Raw genomic sequence first — 22824 nt, forward strand, 5'->3', positions numbered from 1 at the left:
CATGGGAACGGCGGCCACGCGGTGAGCCGGAGGCGCCGGGCTCGGCCCCCACCCCCCGCCCGGACAGATTGTTTCCCCATCATCTGTCCACATGGGCGCACCGCATCACTATTGGTCGGCGCCCGCGGACGGTGCCTTGCCCTGGCCAATCAACCGCGTGTGCACGTGCATTCCCGCCGCTTCTGATTGGTCAGACCCTGCTGATCACGCTCTGTCCTCCTGCTCCCGGCCCGTGAGCAATTCCACCAATAAAATGACTCACTGGGTATTTTCCACCAATCAGCATGCGGCAGCTCTCAGGATTGACCAATGGGCGTGCGCCGGAGGAGGGCTATCCCGGCCCCGCTCCCATCTCTGTCAGGTTTGTTAAAGCGACAGGCTCCGCGGCCGCGCTGGTGTTTCACCGGTCACACCGTGGCCGCGGCGGCCCTCGGCGCCCGTGACAGCGGCGCCGCGGTGTTCACGACCCGGGCTCTGGGCCACTGCCGGGCTCCGCGGTCCCTTCCCTGCCCCCCGGCGGCGGGATGGGCGGCGAGGCGGGGTCCACGGCGGCCGCGGGTCTCGAGGGCCGCGTGAAGAGCCTGGGTCTTGTGTTCGAGGACGAGCGCAAGGGCTGCTACGCCGGCGGCGAGACGGTGGCCGGGCTCGTGCTGCTGGAGGCGGCGGAGCCGGTGGCCGTCCGCGCGCTGCGCCTGGAGGCCCGGGGCCGAGCCACCGCCGCCTGGGGCCCGGGCTCCGCCGTCGGCGCAATCCCGGCCGCCGCCTCGGAGGTGGAGTACCTGGACGTGCGCCTGAGCCTGCGCGAGCCCCCGGCGGGTGAGCCCCGGAGGGGGGCGGGGGCAGGGGAGGAGGAGGGATGCCCGACCTGGCAGGCAGGCCTGGGGAGGCTTCAGGAGCTGCGACCCCCCCCATGGGGTCTTGATCCAGGGCCTCAGGGCCTCAGGTGGGCCTAGGAGGTGCAACTCCCCCATGGGGTCTTGATCCAGGGTCTCAGGATCTCAGGTGGGCCTGGGAGGTGCAACTCCCCCCATGGGGTCTTGATCCAGGGTCTCAGGTGGGCCTGGGAGGTGCAACTCCCCCCATGGGGTCTTGATCCAGGGTCTCTGGGTCTCAGGTGGGCCTGGGAGGTGCAACTCCCCCCATGGGGTCTTGATCCAGGGTCTCTGGGTCTCAGGTGGGCCTGGGAGCTGCGACCCCCTCATGGGGTCTTGATCCAGGGTCTCAGGTGGGCCTGGGGAGGTCTGACCTGGAAGTACAATCTCCTCCAACCCCCCAGGGTCAGAGATTCCCCAGTGACAAAACTCACACTTGCAGATAATGGAGAAGAACCGAGGTGGAGGAGGCCAGGGCTTCTTCACCTGGGAGTCTTGACCTTGGTTGGGCTTGCTGAGGGCTCAGGGACCACCCCCCCACACACACACACACCAAGGGAAATGGGCTGTTGCCACGGTAACCAGTGATTAGACCCCCAGCTGCCCAGCCTCCTTTCCCATCCTGGAATCCACAGAAGGCTTTCTTAGTGGATGATGCCTTCGCAGCCACTCAGGTCTTGGGTAGAGGAAGTGAGCGCCATGGTCATTGAAAGGAACTGTTTCTAGAAAGGCCATCACACTTGGCTTCCTCTCTCTGGAGAGCTCGCTGGTCTGCCTCTCCCTCATGTTATCTGTCCTTTTGCATCTCTTCCTCCTGCCCAAAAAAAAAAAAAAATGGCCTTTGAAGATAATGGCATCAGGATGACCCCTTCTGTTCACCCTTGTCAAATGCAAAGGAAGAGCAGGCTTTTCTAGAAGGATCCCTGTGAGTGTCCTACTCCTTCCAGGCACAAAAATTCCCTTCGTCATGCAAATACCAACAACCATGAGTGACTTAGAATGATTTTTTTTCAAGGGAAATGCTTCAAACTGCTACCTTTCTAACACCTGAGCTGTCAAATACATTCCTTTGAAGAGCAGAGTGCACCGTGTCTGTATGCTTCACCTTTGCTGTTTTATACAAACTAGGAACACATCTTTGTCTTAATTGCTGTTATGGAGGAGATTTTCAGAGTTAAATCCTTAAAGTATGTATGTCTGTCATCTGAGTAATCTCAAAGCCATAGTGAAGGAAACTCTCTTTGGACCCGCAGCTGTCTTTTGACTTGAGCACAGGTACTAAGTGAAGTTGTTACCTGCCTTCCCAGTCTGGTCATCCCTGTGGTTTTCAGGATTCCCCCGGCTCCTTTCCCACAGTGGTAAGAGCCAAGGTGCTTTCAAGATGGCTGACTAATGAGAAGGACCACAGCAAAGAAGTAAATTGGTTTTTATCCAAGACTTTAGACTCTCTGAGCCCTTAACTGCTAAGTAAATAAGCATAAAATTAAATGCAGGGGAACCTATGATTAAAATTGCTTTGGTACAATCTGGGCTAACAGGTCGCTTTCTGATTAGCAAGTCAGATCTTGTGTTGGGTTGTTTTTGTTTTCATTTGAATGGAGGAGTATTTAAACCTAGACAAACTGAAAAATCTGCTTGGTGTAGAATGTATTGTGATAAATATTTGTAATGGTACTCTTTTATTTAAACCAGAATCACTCTTAGCTGAGGGACAGATAATCACCCCTCATATCTACAACTTGTAAGAAGTTAGCAACATAACATAGGCTTGGGTTTTCAGGGTCATTTAATGGCTGTCTAAATCACTAGAAAAAAATTTTAATTCAGGTTTCTAAAGTCAGGTGCTGGTGGATCACACCTATAATCCTAGCTACTCAGAAGGCTGAGATAGGAGAATCTTTGTTCAAAGCCAGTCCAGGCAGGAAAGTATATGAGACTTTTAGTCTCCAATTAGCCACCAAAAAGCTGGAAGTAGAACTCTGGCTCAAGTGGTAGGTGCTGGCTTTGAGCAGATATGCTCACAGACAGCACCAGGCCCTGAGTTCAAGTCCCAGGACTGGCTCACATACACACCACACACACACACACACACACACACACACACACACACACACACACACACACATACACACACTAGATTTCTAGGAATTGTGATCCTAGGATCTGTTTTCAAAAAACTCTCCCGAGATAATTCCTTGAATTATTCATCAAATCCAAGGCCTTGCTGCTGTTGTGTCTGAAATTTGTGGTTTTTATTGAGGAATTTTGATAGAAAGACAGGAAGACAAAACTAGAGACTCTGTCCAGTTCGTAGGTGCCCAAGGAAGTGTGACCTTGTACAAGCCCCTTACACTTCGAGAACACAGTTTAGTTTTGAGCCTCTATCTTCTAGATCCCATCATCCTGAAGCCTTTAATTATGAGCTCTGACTATAAGATGAGGAATGGAGTAGCTCTGTAGTCCTCAGACTACATGAGAGGGGAATCAGAAACAAGCATGGAGTTCTAGTGCCTATTCATTAAAAATAACAAGACGCCCTGAACACCAGCAGCACACACCTGTCATCCTAGATACTCAGGAGGCTGAGATCTAAGGTTCATAGTCCCAAGCCAATCCAGACAGACAAATCTGAGAGACTCTCTGTCTCCCATGAGCCACCAACAAAACTGAACGTGGTGGTGTGGCTTAAGCGGTAAAGCACCAGCTTTGAACAAAATGCTGAAGAGACAGCTCCCAGGCCCTGAATTCAGGTCCAGGACTGGCACAAAACAAATAGTAATTTAAAAAGGGAGAAACAAACAAAAAAAAAGTTTCTAGTACTATAACCAGTAGTTCCTCATTTTCTTAATTTGGTTTTGCTGGGTTTCGGAAAGGTGGCTAAAAGTCTCATCTTCAGTGAGGTCGTTACTGTGCTGAGTGCTTTTCTCAATGGCGGCACATCTTCCCCTTTCCCTTTCTCCCTCCCACAGTTCTGCTGTCTGCTCACCTGCTGTGCATCCTCATCTGCGCCCTGCTCCATTCCCCTTCTCAGGTCCTCAGGGCGCCAGGCCCAACCATGTTCACTGGTGTGTGTGTGGGGGGGGGGGGTGCTCTGCCCTCTAGCACTGCACAGCTTTTCCTTAGTACCACTGGATAGTCTCCGTTTCCCCCTGCTGGCCTGTGTGAAGGTTGTAGTTATTTGTCTCTCGATCAGCAAGGCCTGAAATCTAAGCCCCCTAAAAGTTGAACTGGGATAAAACCCACATGGGCAGACGTTTCTGAGTACTTTGTCGTGCTCTGTCATCGGGTAATTACAGGTAACCCCACACACACCCATGACTGGGAGCCGCCTCGTTCACAGAGTGATAGAAAGCAGAGCAGGCGCAGCGTCCGTGCTGGGCTTGGAAGAGCGGCCTCTGCGCACGCCTGCCCGCAGCCCTTCTCCCTGTCCTTCCAGGTGACCTCATGTCCCAGGGCTCCCACGGCCTTTGGTCAGCCAAGTGCGACCTGTTGCCATGCAGAGGGACTTTGCGCTTGCCTGCTGCGCCGCACGCTGGTAGTGGCAGGTGGACCTGGCCGGGTTCCTGTGTCCCTGTCTGATAAAAGAACAAGGAGAAAACAGCAGGTGTAAGGCCCCACATCGCTAGCCACTCAAATCCCACGTCACCGGTGATTTCAGCCCCCCAGAAAATACTGACATGAATGTGTACAGGAGAGAGAGAGAGAAAAAAGAAAGGTGTTCATTTCAGTGTCAGGTGAGCGAAGCAGATCTCAAAGCTTGCTGGCTGTGCCATCTTTTCTCCAGGGTGACCCACGCACATTCGGTGAGGAAGTCTGGTGTTTCCTCTGCACGTGAAATGCACGCGCCTTTACAGGTCTCGCCGCACAGTCCCCTTCCCAGCTCCGGAAGCCATGGAGTCCGCTTCTGGGTCTGAGTCCAGCAGGCTGCGTGTGCGGACGTGGGCTCCCGTGGAGCCCGTGTTTACCCACTGCCCACCCACATCCTGGGTTCTCAGCCTTTCCCAGTCAGGGCCCAGGCAGGAAGAGAAATCCCACGTTCCTCCCCACACCCCCCACAGAAAACCCAACTCTGTCTTCCCTGGGGGGGGCGGGGCGGGGAGCTACAAGGTAGATGCTTACCTCTCGTCTTGTTGTCTTGGATATCTGCTATCGCAGACGCTACTTACAATAAGAGTATTATTCATAAATCTCTACCCACAGAATACATAGTGGTAAGCCAGGTAGAGGTGGCTCATGCCTGTGGTCCCAGCCATTCAGGAGGCTGAGGTCTGAGGATCATGGTTCAGAGCCAGCCTGGGCAGGGAAGTCCCTGAGACTCTTATCTCCAATGAACCACCAGCACACCGGAAGTGGCGCTGTGGATCAAAGTGGTAGAGTACTAGCCTTGAGCAAAAGAAGCTCCTGGACATTTCCCAGGCTGTGAGTTCAAGTGTGTAGTGATGTACCCAAAATAAATCTAACCTTTGCTAATTAGTTTTAGGTCCAGTTACTATTTCATGTGAGTAGAATAGCATAACATCTGTGTACCTGTGTAGATATATAGACAGACAGATGTATGTGATGTATTCACGTGGTCTGAGCATGTCTGTTGAGTAGTTAGAGTTTAGTCATCACTTGTGTAATTAGTCTTTGAGAATGGACGTGTGTGTACACAATGCATGTTTCTACGGATGCATACATCTGTGCATACCTGTGTGTTCCTTGGCAAACCAGATTCAAATCTATTTCTCTAAATCTGTTTATGAATGTGCAGATTATAAACAGCTAATCACCTTTAAAAAATACAATTCAAGTTGCCCAAACCCTTGTAAAATAAATAAAAAATGAGAATAAAATGCTGTCTCTCTTGTAGGTGAAGGCATCATTTTATTACAACCTGGGAAACATGAATTTCCATTTCGCTTCCAGCTTCCATCTGAGTAAGTGGCTCTGTAGAATCCCGCCCTTCCCTGCCCTTGTGTGGTCCAGCCCAGGTCTTTTGATCCAGAAGTCTGCTTGCTTAGCCCGAGTCCGCCCGCCCTCCCTCCCTTCCACTGCCCCATTACTCTTGCGTTTCTCAACCCAAGCTAACTCTTGGAAGTGGGCATTCCTTGGCACTGGTAAACTGGAAGAGAAACTCACAAGTGAATGTCTGTGGTTTCTTCCAGATCATTGGTCACGTCGTTTACTGGGAAGTACGGGAGTATCCGGTACTGCGTGACTGCAGTCTTGGAAAGACCCCGGGTGCCAGACCAGAGCGTGAGGCGCGAGCTCCACGTTGTCAGTCACGTTAACGTCAACACGCCAGCTTTGTTGGTAAGTTCTTCCCTTTTTCCTCCCTTCTTTTCTCTTTTCCTTTGAATAGTTGGTAATCTCCGTGGACCAGTTGCGTGGTCCTCCGTCCTTTGTCACTTTCCAATGGCTTAGAAAAATAAATTGGTGAAAGAATGCCATACAGGTATTCACCATAAATATACGAGTCTAGGTTAAGCAAATTACAAATCTGTGTGTGTTAATACTATTGATTATGTCCCTGCTGTTCAAGGCTTTCTTTTGCCAAAAAGTTAACCCAGGCTTGAAATGCATTAATAAGGCATAATAACAATAATGTACCCACCAAGAATCCTTCCCCCATTCATGGCACTGTGGTGTTCTCAACTCCTCAATAATAGCAGGTTGAGGGACCGTAATTATGGAAGAGTATTAATGGCGCTCCGCCTGCTATTGAAGCCCAGGCCATTATGTGCCTGGTCTCTCCAACGCGCGTGTCATTTTCTAGCATTAAGTGAGCGCGCGCAGCTGTGGAGCCCAGCCCAGAACTACTCTCGCTTAGCATTGCCTTATGACAGATTGGGTCACATGAAAGCACTGAACTTGTAATCACCACCCGCAATACGGTAGGCCCATATGAAAGATCAGCCTACACATAACTGCAGAGCAGGCAGCAGGGGAGCCCATGAGCTGGATTCTTTTATCTAAACCCAATTTATCAAGATAATATAAAATTATACCTTGTATTTCACCATCCTTAGTGGCTCAGACCCAAGGGTTCTTCATTTAAATATGAATGAGTTGGCGTTTGTTGTGTTGTTTTGTTTCGTTTTTACTTCAGAGAAAACATTGAGATAATTTCAACTTTCCGACATGATATGCTGTGACAAAGATGTGTTTTAGTGTCAGATGTTTCTTTTTTCTTACTGGTGTTTTAAAGACAAGGAAAATGCTCTCTGTGAACAGTTGTTTAATCCTTATTGTCTCAAGCAAAAAAAAAATTAGTTCACCTTTGGATAAAAGATAACCAGTACACCATGGATGTATGGTCTCTTGTGCTAAAATCAGCACAGAGACATCACCAGCCTTTAACCAGGACCACAGCACCCTCTCAGAGTCCCCTATGAAAACTTGAAGGTTAGAGATGTGTAGTCTTCATGCTTGTTAGGCAAAATTACTTAAGTACCCTATCCCCAGAGAAATCCATGTGTATTCTTTACGAAATTCTTTCTATAAATAAAGAAACGGAGATGACAAGAAAGTGGTTTCATGGCAAGTTTGTGGTGTACGATATGTGTGAACGGAGGATCTTAAATCTCAGGACATTTCCTTGAATACTAGGAATGGAACCGGCTCCCAATCGTGGGGTTCCATGTGTTCATAGCCTTTTCACAGCTTCTAACTTGCTTTGTGACACTAAATGTAGAGATTTCTGCCTGATGATACCTTTGGAAGAAATGAGGGAAAAAGCTGTTTGCTTAGTCCACATAATAATGGCCAAATGAATACAACATCCTGATTAGTGATTTTATATCATTTCTCCTTTCACCTGGTGTATACATAAAGACTTAACAGTCTGTCCCATTTGTAGATAAATCAACAGCCTTTACATTTTTTAAGAGAAGGTGTATCATTTCCTACAGTAACTTCTGGAAGAAAAGGATGCTCTCACTCCAATTTGAATCTGGAAATCCCCTGCTCCCTAAGTAGAAAATGAGTTTAGCACAGCAAATTACAGATACCCAGTTTCCTTGGCAGCTGCCACATGAGACTAAGAAATGCTGATGTTTCTATAAAGAAAGGTAAAATTGTAAGTTCTGTGATTTCTTTAGAATGGTTTAATTAAGGTCATTTTATTTGAATTTTTTTCAAGACCCCCGTATTGAAAACTCAAGAGAAAATGGTTGGCTGTTGGTTTTTCACTTCTGGTCCAGTCTCGCTAAGTGCCAAAATTGAAAGGAAGGGATACTGTAACGGTAAGCGACCGCGGGAACGGCATCCTGAAACATGGCTGGTCTGAAGTGGCTTGTAAAGGGCAGCTTTTATCATGTGTCAAGTACACTGGCAGTGAAAACAGTGTATAATAAAGTTTTGTGTTGAATCGTAAGCGATGTATTTTTAGCTAGGTGAGGAAGTATCAATGGAAGGCCTGGCATTTCTGACCTGGGTTCCATTCCATCAGTACCAAAGAGCAAACCTGGCACAGGGAGGGAATGCCAGCAGCTCATTTTAATCTTGGAGAAGAATGCCCAGAGGTAAGTTGTTCATGGGACAACTATTGCATTATGAAAGGACTTTGGGCATTCTGATTCCGTGCTGGCTTGAGGGGGATAGAGAAATGGGGCCTGAATGTAGAACCCTCACAACTTCCATGACACTGTCAGGAGAGGTATCAGTTATGAAGGCCTCTTTCCTACAGTGGATTTGCTCCCTGATCCTGGATTCTCACTGGAAGTGAATGTGATGTGAAATATTATATTGTAATGTTGTAAAACTTGCCCACTCTACCCATTGTTTTAGTTATACCTATGCCTTAACACTATTAATTCCTTAAAAGCAAACGTTTTGAGCCCCTGTTGGAAAGATTTTTAATCTGATAGGCACTAGGGAATTTATGAGTAATCTTTTTTTTTCTTTCTTTATTTGTACCAGTCATGGCTCTTGAACTCAGGGCCTGAACACTGACCTTGAGCCTTTCTGCACAAGGCTACTGCTCTACCACTTGAGCCACAGCTTCACTTCTGGCTTTTTGGGGTGATTAATTTGACATTAGAGTCTCTCACATGCTTTCTCGCTCAGGTTGGCTTTAAACTGCAACCCTCAGATCTCAGCCTCCTGAGTAGGTGGGATTACAGGTCTGAGCCCCTAGTACCCAGCTTGTTGGTGATCTGTTATACTTCACAGTACCGAACCATCTATTTGCACACTTTATCTTCATTTGTATGCCATTGGTCATCTGGAGTTGGTAGTATTTTTACACTAGAAAGTGAGCGGTGGCTATCTACCACATGCTGCCACGCGTTTTTCCTCATCTACCTCGAGTTTGCAATGTAAGTGTTCCATCAGGACTTCTCAATCTGCTAAGAAAGTTCTGGAATGTGCCGCTCTCCTTGGTCACGGGCCCTTTCCGTTTCCCAGAGCACTTCCCGTAAGCCGCTGTGAGCCCCTGTGGTCTGTTCTCTCCAGGAGAGGCGATCCCCATCTACGCGGAAATCGAGAACTGCTCCTCGCGTCTCATTGTCCCCAAGGCAGCTATTTTCCAAACCCAGACCTACTTGGCGAGTGGGAAAACGAAGACCGTGCGCCACATGGTCGCCAACGTGCGAGGAAACCACATTGCTTCCGGGAGCACGGACACGTGGAACGGGAAGACCCTGAAGATCCCGCCCGTCACGCCCTCCATCCTGGACTGCTGCATCATCCGCGTGGACTACTCCTTAGCTGTAAGCAGGGCCCGTGAGGCCTAGCAGGAGCATGCTCCGCGGGGATGCCCAGGGTCGCCCCAGGAGTCACTATGGTGATCCAGATGCTCCCGGGGTGCCTGTTACCTCAAACAGAGACTTTGGGGGCGGTGTTAGGAACTTTTCTTCTCATGCCAGTCCCGAAGCTTTGAACTCAGAACCTGGGCGCTGCCTCTGAGCCTTTTCAATCAAGGCTGGCACTCTACCACTTGAACCACGGCTCCTCTCCTGGCTTTTTGGTGGTTCGTTTTATCGTCTGCTCCTCAGATCTCAGCCTCCTGAGTAGCTAGGATCACAGGCGTGAGCCACCAGCTCCTGCTTCGTTTGCAGTTATTATTCTGGCAAAGCCCACGAAGGCCGCAGATGGCAGCGATAGGATTGTTCTGTTTGTTCCGTTCTGCATTTCTGTGTAGTTGGAACAGTTTATATTTGTTCCCGGGGTGGGGTGGTAGGCGAGCAAGGCGTTTTTGTGTGTGTAGGAAGAGACGTGAACTTCCCATGAGGTTTCACTTACCCTCCCCTTCTTTTTTACTTGTTGACATCTTAGGTATACATTCACATCCCTGGTGCTAAAAAACTGATGCTCGAGCTGCCGCTGGTGATCGGTACAGTCCCTTACAGCGGCTTCGGCAGCAGGAACTCCAGCGTGGCCAGCCAGTTCAGTATGGACATGAGCTGGCTGACCCTCACCCTGCCCGAGCAGCCCGAAGGTAAAGCGTCTTTGCAGGTCGCGTCGCTCCCACCCACCCCACCCCACCGCTCACTGGGGACAGGCGAGGCACATAATACGCTCCCCATCCTTTCAACGGCCCCAACTCTCCTGCCTCTCCACCCACTGAGCAGTCATAAAGCGTCCCCAGAAGGGACCCTGAAGGTTTGATTGATCCACAGCTCACATCTGCTAGCACACCCACCAGGAAAGTGTACGTGTCCCCATACCACTGAGTCACAGTAACACCACGAAGAACAGACAAAACACAAGCAGAGAATGCTAAGAATTTTTCCAGAGCCACCGCTCCATGACATTTGGTTTGTCGAGATTATAGAACAGGCATCTCGGATAGAATGTCAGCCACGTACCCATGGCTCACACCCGTAAGCCTAGCTACTCAGGAAGCTGAAATCTGAGGATCGAAGTTCAAAGCCAAGCCCAGACATTTCCAGTTAACCAGCAAAAAGCCAAAAGTAGAGCTATGGCTCAAATGGTGGAGAGCTACACTTAAGCAAAAAAGCTAAGGGATAGCACCCAGACCCTGGAGTTCAAGCCCTATTGCTAACATCCCCCCCCCCCCGCCTCCGCCACCGAATAGAATAGAATAGAATAGAATGCAACACAGTATATTAAATGTCAGTAGTAATAGAATGAAAGCAGAATCAAGTTTTGTGTTGTAACGGGCAGGGACAAGTTCCTTTTATGTGTCCATTCAGCTAGATTTCTTGTTCCTGTAAGTGTTCAGAAAGCAGCATGTTCCTTCACGCCTAGATTCTCGGCTCTGACTCCAATTCCGTTGCAGCCCCGCCCAATTACGCAGACGTGGTATCAGAGGAGGAATTCTCCAGACACGTTCCCCCGTACCCGCAGCCTCCCGACTGCCAGGGGGACGCCTGCTACCCGAGGTTTGCCTGCATTCAAGAATTCCGCTTCCAGCCTCCACCTCTTTATTCGGAGGTAAGTAGAGCAAGCTCGAGTGCGCTGCCCTCTGCGTGGCTGGCCTGCGACTGGAGGAAGATGTATACAGACTGGGTTGTTACTCTGATGGATTCACCTGGTTTCCGGCATTGTCCTTTTGGGATCCTTGGCACACATGACCAGGAAATGCCAGCGTCTCTCTGGGCAGACTCGGAGCAGCTTAGCTTGGAGATACCATAGAAGAAAGGGAGAATGGAATCATTGGATTTTCCTTTTTTCCCAGACATGGGGATATAGTCTAAATTCTCCATCCTCCTGCTTTAGGCTGTTGAGTGCCGGGATTATGCACTACAGTGTCATTACAGGTCATTATAGGAGTCACTACAGGGATGCACTACAGTGCTCATTACAAGCCTTTCTTTTCCTTTTCCTCCTTGTAGGTTGACCCACACCCAAGCGAGGCAGAGGAGAGTCAGCCTGTTTCCTTCATTCTCTAGACCTCCTCCAGACCTCCCCTTGGCCCTCGCCAAGACTGTCCCCCGCCTCTCTCTTTGCTGTGCGGGAGGCCAAGGAGGGAAGGTCAACTTAAGAATATAAAAGATCACCAAGGAGGAAGGCAATAGAAGTTAAAGACTACAAGAACTTTCTAGTGGGCCCACAAAAGGGGTCTGCACACGTGTAGAGGATGGTGCTGTGGCTCCCATTCGGGGATGAAGAGTCAGAAGGTTCTGGAAGTGTTGGTGGTGATAGAGCAGGTGGAGAAGGGAATCCGTAAGGAGTGGACACGCCTTCACCGGGGTGTCTCACAGCGGACCGGACGTGCGGTGTGAGCCGCGTGACACGTGGCAGGCTGGGACGAGGCTCCGTTGGGGGTGAGTGTGAATTAACGCGTGAATGAGAAGGTGACCCACCATCAATACAAAGTGACACCCTCACGTTGCCAGCGCTTCCTGATTCCTTACCATGGTTCATGAACTCGAGCAAGGACCGAACTTTCCACAATGTTCTTTCTTGACACCATAACGGTTCTCACTCCCGGAGAGAGAGGTTGACAGTGCCCTTTACAAATTGGCTCAACAGTATTAAGAAACCCAGACAGGGTTCCTTGGGAGGCCCGCCACTTCAAATCCCAAAGATGGATTTCAGCCAGGCGACGGTGGTTCAAGCAGCTCTCGGGAGGCTGAGACCTGAGAGTCAGTCAGGGTTTTCGAAGCCTGCCCGGGTAGGAAAGTCTGTGAGACTCTTATCTCTAGTTATCCACCAAAATGCTCAAGTGGCAGAGCACCAGGCTTGAGGGAAAAGAGCTAAGGGACTACACCCAAGGCCCTAAGTTCAGTCCTTGCTACGGGAACAAAAGAGTAACAAGAAAGTGTGTTCCAAGGAAGGCTGCCAGTTTGTTTCTTTTTTTTTTTTTTAAATCACCTTTAGAAATTTCCACCCGGTTATATGCTTGATTTTCCTCATCTTTTATTTACCTAAGGGAACTTGTTTTTTGGGGGGGACAAAAGGTTATAGCCTCAGGATGCCTTGATAACTGCACACATACACACAAAGAAAAAAGAAAAAACTCTTCTTCACCTACCTCTAGTGGGGTTATCAGATGTGTTCTTAAATCTGGGCTTGATGAGCCTTTTTTTGGAGTTTCTGTGATTTACAGTAGCAGATTCCTCTCACCTGAAACTACACCCAGGTGAAAAACCCAAATCTCGCATCCAGTGGAAGGAAAATAACGTGTGAATTGCTAGGGGTATTTGAGGACGATTGCAAAAACTCAGAAGAGGGTAGGAATGGCATTTTTGAAACTTAATTCCTGCCGTGAGGGTAATTAAGGAGACCAATGGCACTTGGTGACTTGCACTTTGCTACTCCAGGCCTCTAGCAAGTCCTATTTAAGCTGTGATTTATTTATTATTGTTGTTTTGGTGCAATATTTTGTTGTCATCAAACCTCAGGATCTTCAACTGGATTGTGTCGCTACTGGAAGGTTCCACAGTGCTTTAACTGTCCACCCACCCACTCCCTGCTCACGACCACGGGCTCGCTTGCTTTTCCCTGGTCTCTTGGGTCCGGACATTCAAGTGCAGGGAGGTCAGCGATCCCCACGGTAGAGATTTTGGGATCAGCCAGATCCTAAGGGTTTCTTCTAGAACCCTGGTGCTGCCCATTCAGAATATTGTAACTCACTCCACAGAGTGACTCACTTCCAATTAGTATGCTCCCTTAGGAAGAACTTCTCCCACAGTTAAATTTTGTATTTCAAACTCAGTTGGCCAACAATCAGGGAAATTTTTTTTTTACACTCATTAGATAAAATGTGTATGTTTCCTTCTCTGAATGTACTTCTCAGCTCTGAAGTTGCCATGTAAAAGATCACAATGCCAAACTTGTCAATACTGACGATGGTACTGGAATTGTCCCACAACTTCATTCCTTGATTTTTTTTTCTATTTTGTTACTCTGTGTATGTGTGTGTGTCTGTGTGTCTGTGTGTGTCTTTAAGCAGGTATGTGTATTTAAGTGCTTTCTAAACAGTTTTATTTTTACTGTAGGGAAGACCTTCAGCAGTTTATTGACTTGTCGGGCTGTAGTTTATGCACGGTGTCAAAAGTGTCTTTTTCTAGGAAACCCAAAACAAAGGGAAAAGCACAACTGGTGTGTGAACAGAGAACATTTATATATCTGGCTCCCTGTAGAAAAGCCACAGTTGGGTAGAGTCCTTTTTTCAGCTTGCTTTGATCCCTTGGGGAGACAAGTCACAAAATCCTCCACTTGAAGCAAAGCTAACTTTGCAGCCTTTCCAGGGAACAGCTCACGGGCATGGCCATAGTGACCGCATGGGAAGCATCTTAAATGGAATACTTTAATCAAGTTATTTGGTGAATGCAGAAAACTACATTTTGGGAACAGAGCAAACGTATGAATGAAGATAAAAATTTAGGCTTTTTTTTTGCTTGCTTAATCCCCTCTTGGTTTAGTTTGGATTAAAAAAAAAATTTAAGTGACCTTGGAATTTTCTTTTCAATGCAAAAAGTTTGCCACTGAAAGTGTGCAGTTTTGTTTTGTTTTGTTTTGTTGGGCACAAAAGCTATTTCCTTCCCTGGGTAAAATTTTATTTTGCACAATAAGTGACTTAGTAGACAGGGTTAGGTTTTTGATAAGTTAGAACCATGAAAACTTTTTTTTATTAAAAAATGTAACAATTTAGCCCCCAGGGAAAAAAAATAAAGATTGTATTTTGTATTCTTGTTTGAACCCCATGGGTTCCTTTTGTTAATAAAATGATTATGCCAATGCTGTGAGTTGCTTTTGTGAGTTTTGTTATTGTGTTTGCTTGAAAGATGGCTTCATAGCACTGAGGACTAAGAAGCAGTGAAGTGCTTTGCTTTGCTTGTATGTGTGTCTATGTCTTGAGAAAATTCACACACAGCACCAGAACTCAAAGCTTAGGGTTTTTACAGTGGACTAAGTTTCCCAGGGTAATTTAGTTTTTAGCATTCCATGAAGAAAAATCAGTATCATGGAACAACTTGACAATAAGGACGCTAGACTCTGTTGATTATTGAGATAGAACGAGAGAGTGCTGTCTCCATTTATGTCCAAATAATAGCCACACCAACTTGCTGAGTTTCAGTGCTCACTTGGGCAGCAATTCAGCAAACATGAGCAATCAGAGACAAGTCTGACCCTAGAACCTCAGCTAAACACTCAAATTCTAGGTTAGCTTCTCCCGTTGTGAATGTAGGAGATGGGGTTACTTAATAAAAGTTGGCATCCTCACAACACTGAACTATCCATCTGAGTATTTACTCAGGTCAAATTTATAAGTTTGCATTACAGTTTCTAGAGTTTATTCTGGAAATTTGTGGGTTTAGAATGAACTTGTAAGACTACCAAGCAACTAGGGCAAAGCCCCTGATCACCAGAGAGGATAGGAGATCCCAGACGGGCCAGACCCAAGCTCTGGGCCTGAATTCAAGGCTTGGGCTTGAATCTCCTTCAGTTGAAAACATTCATTGCTCTCAATCGCTTCACGCATGCGCTGCGTCGGCCTCAGCTTCTGTCTCCAACCCTCCTCTCCCCAGAGGTCGCCAGACTTGAGTAAATTGCTTCCTAAATACATTTAATTAGTAGCTGAATACTTTCTCCAACACACATCTAAGACCTTGATAGGCCGAAATAATTACAAGGTCCCAAGGAGTTTTGAAAGTAGCACACCTACTTCTTCTTCTCCACCCACCAGTCTCCGCAGTGTTGAGACTGTGTGTGAGCTGTAGGGTAGTAGAAACTCCAGGACGGTATGGGACAGCCCATGACTGAATGCACGCATTTGTGCTGTCTCTGAGTGTGTGGAATATATGAAATGCCAGCACATGTGCGGCTTCATTGTAATTGACATGGAATACCATCACAAATGGCTGCCCTCGCAGCCATGGCTTCCTTCCCTTCGTGCCCCACGTTTTCTATCTCTATGTAGTGTCATTTAGGAATGGGAAAGCCAGGCTGAGATCCAAGGATCATGGTTCAAAGCCCGCCCAGGTGGGAAAGTCTGTGAGACTCTTATCTCCAATCAACCACCAAAAAGGCAGAAATGGAAAGTGGTAGAGCTCATGTATTGAGCTAAAAATCTCAAAGACAGCTACCAGAATTGGCGCACATGCACACACACACACACACACATGCTAAAGCCAGGTTCTGATGTCTCACACTTGCAATCCTATCTGCTCTGGAGGCTGACATCTGAGGATCAATCTTTGAAGCCAGCCTGGGCAGAAAAGCCCAATTAACCAGCAAACAGCCAGAAGGTATAATCTACCATGAGTGGAAAAAAAGAAAAAAAAAAAAAACAAGAGTACTAAGTTCTGAGTTCAAACCCTAGTACCTGTCCACACAGACATATACACACAAACATACACATGCATGCACGCACACACAAAGAATGCTAGGTAAATCCTTTAGTCTACCTTCTGTGATTAGCATTTCCCTGCCTTGCTCCGTCTTGTGTCTGCCACAAGTCTTTGCTTGTACCAATAGTTTACTCTTTTGTATTTTGGCAGAGATATTTTAAGAGAAACAAGTATTGACTACTTCTGAAGACTTCATTTTTTTTCACTTTGCAAAGGAAATATGCAGTAATTCTATGCACATGATACTTGAATGAACAGTTTTGCTTTAGACTTTTAGAACTACTTTTTATGTAGAAAATACATAAACATGGTTTTATGCCATCTTTCAAGTGCCTTTTTCTAACTCATCGGAGTACCTGAAGTATTTAAACAGCAAACTATAAATGAAATCTGTGATGAAATTGTGGACCAAAATAAACTATCAGGCTATTTATTGGATCAACTTTTTTGGGGGGTGTCCAGTTGTGGGGCCTGAACTCTGGGCCTGGGCACTGTCCCTCAGCTCTTCAGCTCAAGGCTAGCACTCTATATTGGATCAACTTTTAAATCAGATACATTTCAACATAAGTGTGCAGAAAACGTGTGTGTGTGTGTATGAAATTTTGTGGGGTAATCTTTTTTGCTACCTTTTTCATTCCCTTGATTCACACCCCAATTTCTTAGTTTGTGATGAGAGAACCACCCAATGGTCCTACCGGTTACAATTATTTTCTAGAAAAGAGAGCTCCTATCTTATAGCAGCCATTACAGATTAACCGCAAGGATTTAGCTGTAAAACCAAACTTGAAGAAGGAAGCTGGAAATGAAGTATACTTGGGGTTGGGTGTTCCACTTCAAAATACCACCAGAACTGCTTACATGGCCAACTGTTTGGTTCAAGGATCTATTTCTAGGTTCACTGGTGGAGATGCCATCCCTGCCCAAATTTTCAGGGACCCAAGATAACTCACACAGACTGGAAGATGCCTGGACTCCAGCATCTCCCACTGGGAACAAGAAAAACATAGGTGCCACTTTCATGTTTGCAGATTCCCATGCGCTCACACATGCATACTTACTGGTGCATCAGCACACACATGTGAGTGAGCATGCGCACACACACACACATACACACAGAGATGACATTTTCTTCATTACATCTACATCTTGTACATCCAGACCTGAGTCTAGTTCAGCTAAGACTGTAAAGTGATCTCACGAAAGGAAGAAATGGGTTCCAATGCCCATAAGAACTTGTTGGAAGACGCTATGTCAAAAAACCAACTTTACAATTTAGGCACGGGGCAGGGATGGGGGGAGTAGTTGAGGAGGTGGGGAGGGATGGGATGGTAGGGGAAAAACAAAGCAGGAGGCAACAATGCTGGATAGGAAATGCACTCATTACCTTGCTCATATAACTGTAACCCCTCTGTACAATAAAATAAAATGTATTTTTAAAAACGTATTAAAAAAAACTTGCTGGAAGAGAAGCTATTTTCCACCATCTTTTTTACAAGTCTGCCCCCAAGATAGTAGAAAACCGGTAGAGCAGGATCGAGAATGATTATATGAAAAATGGGGACAGCAACAGATGCCAAGAATTTAGCTTTAAAAAAAAATAATTACTGCATGGAGTAAAAGTAAAGATCTTTAGTGGTTACAAAAAAGAAGACGAAGAAGAAGCCAGGCACTTGTGGCTCATACCTGTAATCCTAGCTATTCAGGAGACTGAGACCTGAGGATCACAGATCAAAGCCAGCCCCAGCAGGAAAGTCCGTGAAACTCTTATCTCCAATAAACCACCGGAAAACCGGAAGTGGTGCTGTGGCTCAAGTGGTAGAGCGCTCGCCTTGAGCTGAAGACCACAGGGACAGCCCAGGCCCAGAGTTCAACTGACAAAAAACAAACAAAAAAGACATTCTAGATCAAAGCCGTGATTGTAATACAAAGAAACCACACAGGTAGCATTTGTTCTCTGCAGATAGGAACTCATCTGATCATACTTGAAGACGATCTTCCTGTATATTGACATTGTCTTCTCATTTTAGATGCCAGAATCTACATTGTCTGTGCATTGAGTAATCCACACACTTGAGTTCTATTTGCCTTAGCGATCTATCACTGCAAATCTTTGGACTTACCTGTCCTGGTTTACTGAGCAACTCAAATAAGCCATAGATACGTTTTGTCTATGGTTAATTAGCTCCAAAACAGTACATACAAATGTGCATACACACACATACACACATAATATATGTAACTACACATACATGCTGCGCACACACATATACACATACATGCAGAAGCTGATTGAAAGCTTCACTCCAGGGGCAAGAAAACACACTAACATTGCTTATCCGCCCTGAATCAGCAAGGAGAGCATTTTTTTTATGTCAACTGTTAGAGTGTGGATTTTGAGTAAATGGCTGACATATTGGTGGGCAATTGTCAGACAGCAATAAGAATTTATTCAATGCAACAATTACATGTCTCACACGCCCCTTGAATGACAGATGCATTAGGAAACCAAAAGTCAAACCTTAATATCGAGCCATAAACATCCCGGCCATAACTGAGGGGACTGGGAGCTCACACAGAAGAAGCCAAATGAAGGTTGGCTGTTGGAACGCTTCACTATCAATCTACTTACAGAGGGCCCAAGGGGGCCAAGATTACGGAGAGATCATATCACGTTGAGTTGTTCTGTTTTGCCTGAATTCAACCAAACTGGAGAAGCATGTAGAGTCTGGACATGCATACACATCAGAAGAGTGTGATTTATAATTTTTTTAGGCTATTCTTTCTTTAATCCTCCTTCGGAGAGGATAAAGATTGCTGATAAACCTCTTAAGAGAAGCCATATCTACTGAGGTGATTTAAAAGCAAATCTCTGTGTGTGAGATTTCATCCTCTAGCCAGCCATCTGGGCCTCTTACATAAGGATGGAAACCCGGGAAAACCCTCCAGCAAATCCCTCCCTTCATCTTATCTGGCATAACAAGATACCCACGACCTGATGGCAGAAGATAATGTGTCTCCAATGTCTGTGGATGAGAACACCACAGCTGTTCCTCTCCAGGAGTGGCAAGATCGTATTCTTTTTCTTTTCCTTTCCAAAAAATAATGAATCTCACAGAAACCTTTTGATACCATCATTCCGGAATCATCCTCCCCAAGACAGAACAATAATGCCCTTTGCCAATGGGAAGATGTTTGGAGATCAGATTGTCTTAGACTTATTCTAGAACACTGCGAAGACGTCTCAGAGGAAGAGCTGGAAAACCAGTTTTCCTACAGGGAGCCAATACATCAACCTTCTCTTACATTTTTTTTTTTCTTTTCCAGTCGTAGGGCTTGAACTTAGGGCCTGGGTGCTGTACCTGCGCTCTTTGGCTCAAGGCTAGAGCTCTGCCACTTTGAGCCACATTTTAAACCACGTCTGGTTTTCTGGTGGTTCACTGGAGTTAAGCGTCCCATGGACTTTCCCTGCCCAGGATGACTTTGAACCACAATCCTCAGATCTCAGCCTCCTGAGTAGCTAGGATGACAGGTATGAGCCACTGGTGCCTGGCTCTCTACAGCCTTTCCTAGACTAAAATTCTGGGTCTTTGGACCTTCAGCCCTAGCCTGACAGGTTCAAGGGCAAGCAGCACCTTCAATGATTCCAAGCTAGCTGCTAGGGAGGCTGGATTGGGTCCAGTCCCCGCCTGAGTGAATGACCATGTACTTTGCTCAGGCATTGGTTTTCTCTGGCTGTATCGTGACTTCCAAATAGTACTGGGAACATACTGGTGGGTGAGGCTTTCCACAGAGACTGAGGTCCAGATCCCCAAGAGAGGAAGGTACTAGAAACTCCTTAAATGCATAAACGAATCAAAAATGGATCCCATTCACAAGAATGAGGATCTCATAGGTCACATTCAGTCATCCAAAAGAAATTGTCAGCTGTGTCTGTATTCCTAGCTACTCTGGAGACTGAGATCTGAAGACTGAAGTTCAAAGCCAGCCTGGGCAGAAAAGTCTATGAGATTCTTATCTCCAGTGAACCAGCAAAAAGCCAGAAGTGGAGTTGTGGCTCAAGGGGGGGAACACTAGCTTTGAACAAAGCCCAGGGACACACACACACACACACGGAAGCTGTCTTTTTAATGTGGCATATGTGCACACAGGTTGTGTTGTTGTAGTTTTCATTTTTCATTTGCTCCTATCTTTTGTGAAGGAAGTTGAAGCATGAAGACTCAAATAGCTCCAGGCTCTCTGGTACACATCTATAATCCCAGCTACTCCAGAGATGCAGAGATCTGAACGTGTGGGAGAGACGCGAGCAGAAAATCCTGGGGGCCTGAAGGCTGATCTAAAGAAGATATTCACGTCTGACATGCACTAACCTACACATATCCTACCTGACCTGGCGGTCCCAGGTACCCTCAGCTGTGCCAGGGAGGTGGCCACCCCTTGCAAAATAGCACTCAAGCTGGGGTGAGGCTCGGCGTTAAGAGGGTCTTACAGTGCTTGTCTAGCGTGTGTGAGGCCCTGGGTTCAAGAGGAGGAGGAGGAGGGGAGGGAGGGAGGGAGGAAGGAAGGAAGGAAAGAAGGGAGGAAGGGAGGGAGGAAAAGGACAAGGAGGAAGAGGGGGGAGGAGGATGAGGAGGGGGGAGGAAGAGGAGGAGGAGGAAGAGGAGGAGGAGCAGGAGGAGGAAGTGCAGCCTCTTCACCCAAGGCCTCCTTCTCCCAATGACTTCAGGAAGGCTCCACAGCGAGCATGCCCTCTAACCCATGTTGTCTACAAAGCACAGGCTGTGATGAGTGTTTAGCAAAGTGAAGAGTGAAGAACATAGTTCATTTCATTCTGTGATTTGCTAAAACACACACACACACACACAAAGGCTGCTTTGTCCCAGCCCCGCAGCCTAGTGATCAGAGACGCTGCTGCTTTTGCTTTTCTGTGTGGATCTGTCTGTCTGTCCATCTTGGGTGGGATGCGGGACGTGGTGTGCAACCTTGGAAGTGGGCTGCTGCCAGGAATCAGGTGACCCCTCAGAATCACCACCTCTCGGAGGACTTAAGCACCAGGTTCGGGCTAAATCTGCCTTCCCCAGTGTCCTCTCACCTTAGGGTGCATCTTCCTGGCCCCCCTGGAGGTCCCCAAATATTTTCCAAACAACAGTGTCTAGGCTCAGGGATCAGCGGAGGCTCCATCTATTTCCTGATGGGCAGAAGTGATAGAAAAGTAGGATGATTACAGAAGGGCCCTAACACAGAGGGACAGAGAGGGAAAGAGGGAGAAGCAGAGGGGGAGAGGAGCAGAGTGAGATAGAGGGAAGGAGGGACACACACACACACACACACACACACACACACACACACACACACACACACACAGCCTCCCAATCCCAGGCACCCCAGGGCAGGGCAGGGAATTGGAGCATGCCAGGCCAGCATTATAGACTGTGGACAAGAATAGAGAATTGGCATCTCCTACTAGAGAAGAGAACCATCTGAGCTATGAACCCACGGCCTGGACACAGCAGGTCTGAAGGAGGTAGTAACAGCCTTGCCCAGGCCACAGAAGGGAATCATTTGGGTGTCAGCTACAAGAAAATGGGTGCAGAGCTACCCCTCCCCTTACCCAGACTGCTTTTCAACTCCACCTTGAGTCTCAGTGACATTTCCATAGCTATGTCCCAGAGTTCAAACCCATGGCTGGCCAAGACTGTTAGAAATGCAGCATATCCATATAATATATATATATAAATAAATATATATATATATATATATATATAGTTTCATTATGTCATCAATGCACCAGTGATTCTTCAGCCTCAACCTCCTAAGTAGCTGGACTATAGGAGTACACCGTTAGGCCTGGCCTGTAAACTCTGCCCATCTCCCTTTCACCTATTCACCTGGCATTGTAAGGCTCCATCTCTAAAATAAGATTTTCCTATTTTTAAAAAAAAGAAGCCTCCATGTGCGCTTAGTACAGAAGCTCACAAGTCTGGGGAATTTTTATAGTTATTACAGAGAGAGACAAGCAAGCATCAATTCTGCGTGTTTCCATTAACACAGACTGGCAATTAAGGCTTTTGGTTCAAAAGCCTTCAAACGTTTGTATACCCATTTGCACGTCGAAATGGTTCTGTATAACAGTCAAGCAGGTGGTTAACTATATGTATATTAAATTCATAGAGAAACTGGTAATTTTCAATTATAATTGTCAATTCACAGTTTACATGATAAGAATTTTTTGAATAGACCCATTAGCTGATTTAGTTAGCCAGGGTTTTTTTTTTTTATAAATCATAGTTTATTTGCTTCTCCCACTAAAAAGAGAAATTTTCAGTATTCTCTCATGAATCAATAAATATTTACTTTGGTCTTTATTCTATTCAAATGCCAAGGTTGACAAAGGATGAAATATCACTGGCTTTTCTTAAACAGCTGTTTGCATGCAGCTGTTTTATTAGTTGTTTTGTTTAGTATTATTACTCAGATAATGACTGAAAAGTTTTTATTCATTGGCTATTAATTTGTTTTTTATATATATAAATAAAGTCAAAATAGGGCTTTAGTGCCATTCCTTGTAATTTTACAATGGATCGTTCTTTCCTGGTAATACATTTTGACAATAGAAACTTCGAAGCCAATCAAAAGCCGGGCCACTTTTCTAAATGATATCCTTTAGAGCAAAACTCAGAAATATATAGCACTGACTGGCACCTCATAAA

The 22824-nt window shown here is 46.5% G+C and overlaps 1 protein-coding gene across 1 annotated transcript; it reads left to right on the forward strand.

The window, feature by feature from the left end:
• The first annotated feature begins 524 nt into the window (after positions 1 to 524).
• On the forward strand, positions 525 to 12773 carry Arrdc4 (arrestin domain containing 4). Its single transcript, XM_013011811.1, has 8 exons — positions 525 to 816; positions 5725 to 5791; positions 6020 to 6167; positions 7996 to 8098; positions 9309 to 9565; positions 10131 to 10293; positions 11098 to 11252; positions 11654 to 12773. Exons 1-8 carry the CDS (start codon positions 525 to 527, stop codon positions 11708 to 11710), a joined length of 1242 nt encoding a protein of 413 aa, XP_012867265.1. The 3' UTR covers positions 11711 to 12773.
• The last annotated feature ends 10051 nt before the right edge of the window (positions 12774 to 22824 follow it).

Source organism: Dipodomys ordii, unplaced genomic scaffold, assembly GCF_000151885.1.
Source record: "Dipodomys ordii isolate 6190 unplaced genomic scaffold, Dord_2.0 Scaffold15, whole genome shotgun sequence".
Lineage (NCBI taxonomy): Eukaryota > Metazoa > Chordata > Mammalia > Rodentia > Heteromyidae > Dipodomys > Dipodomys ordii.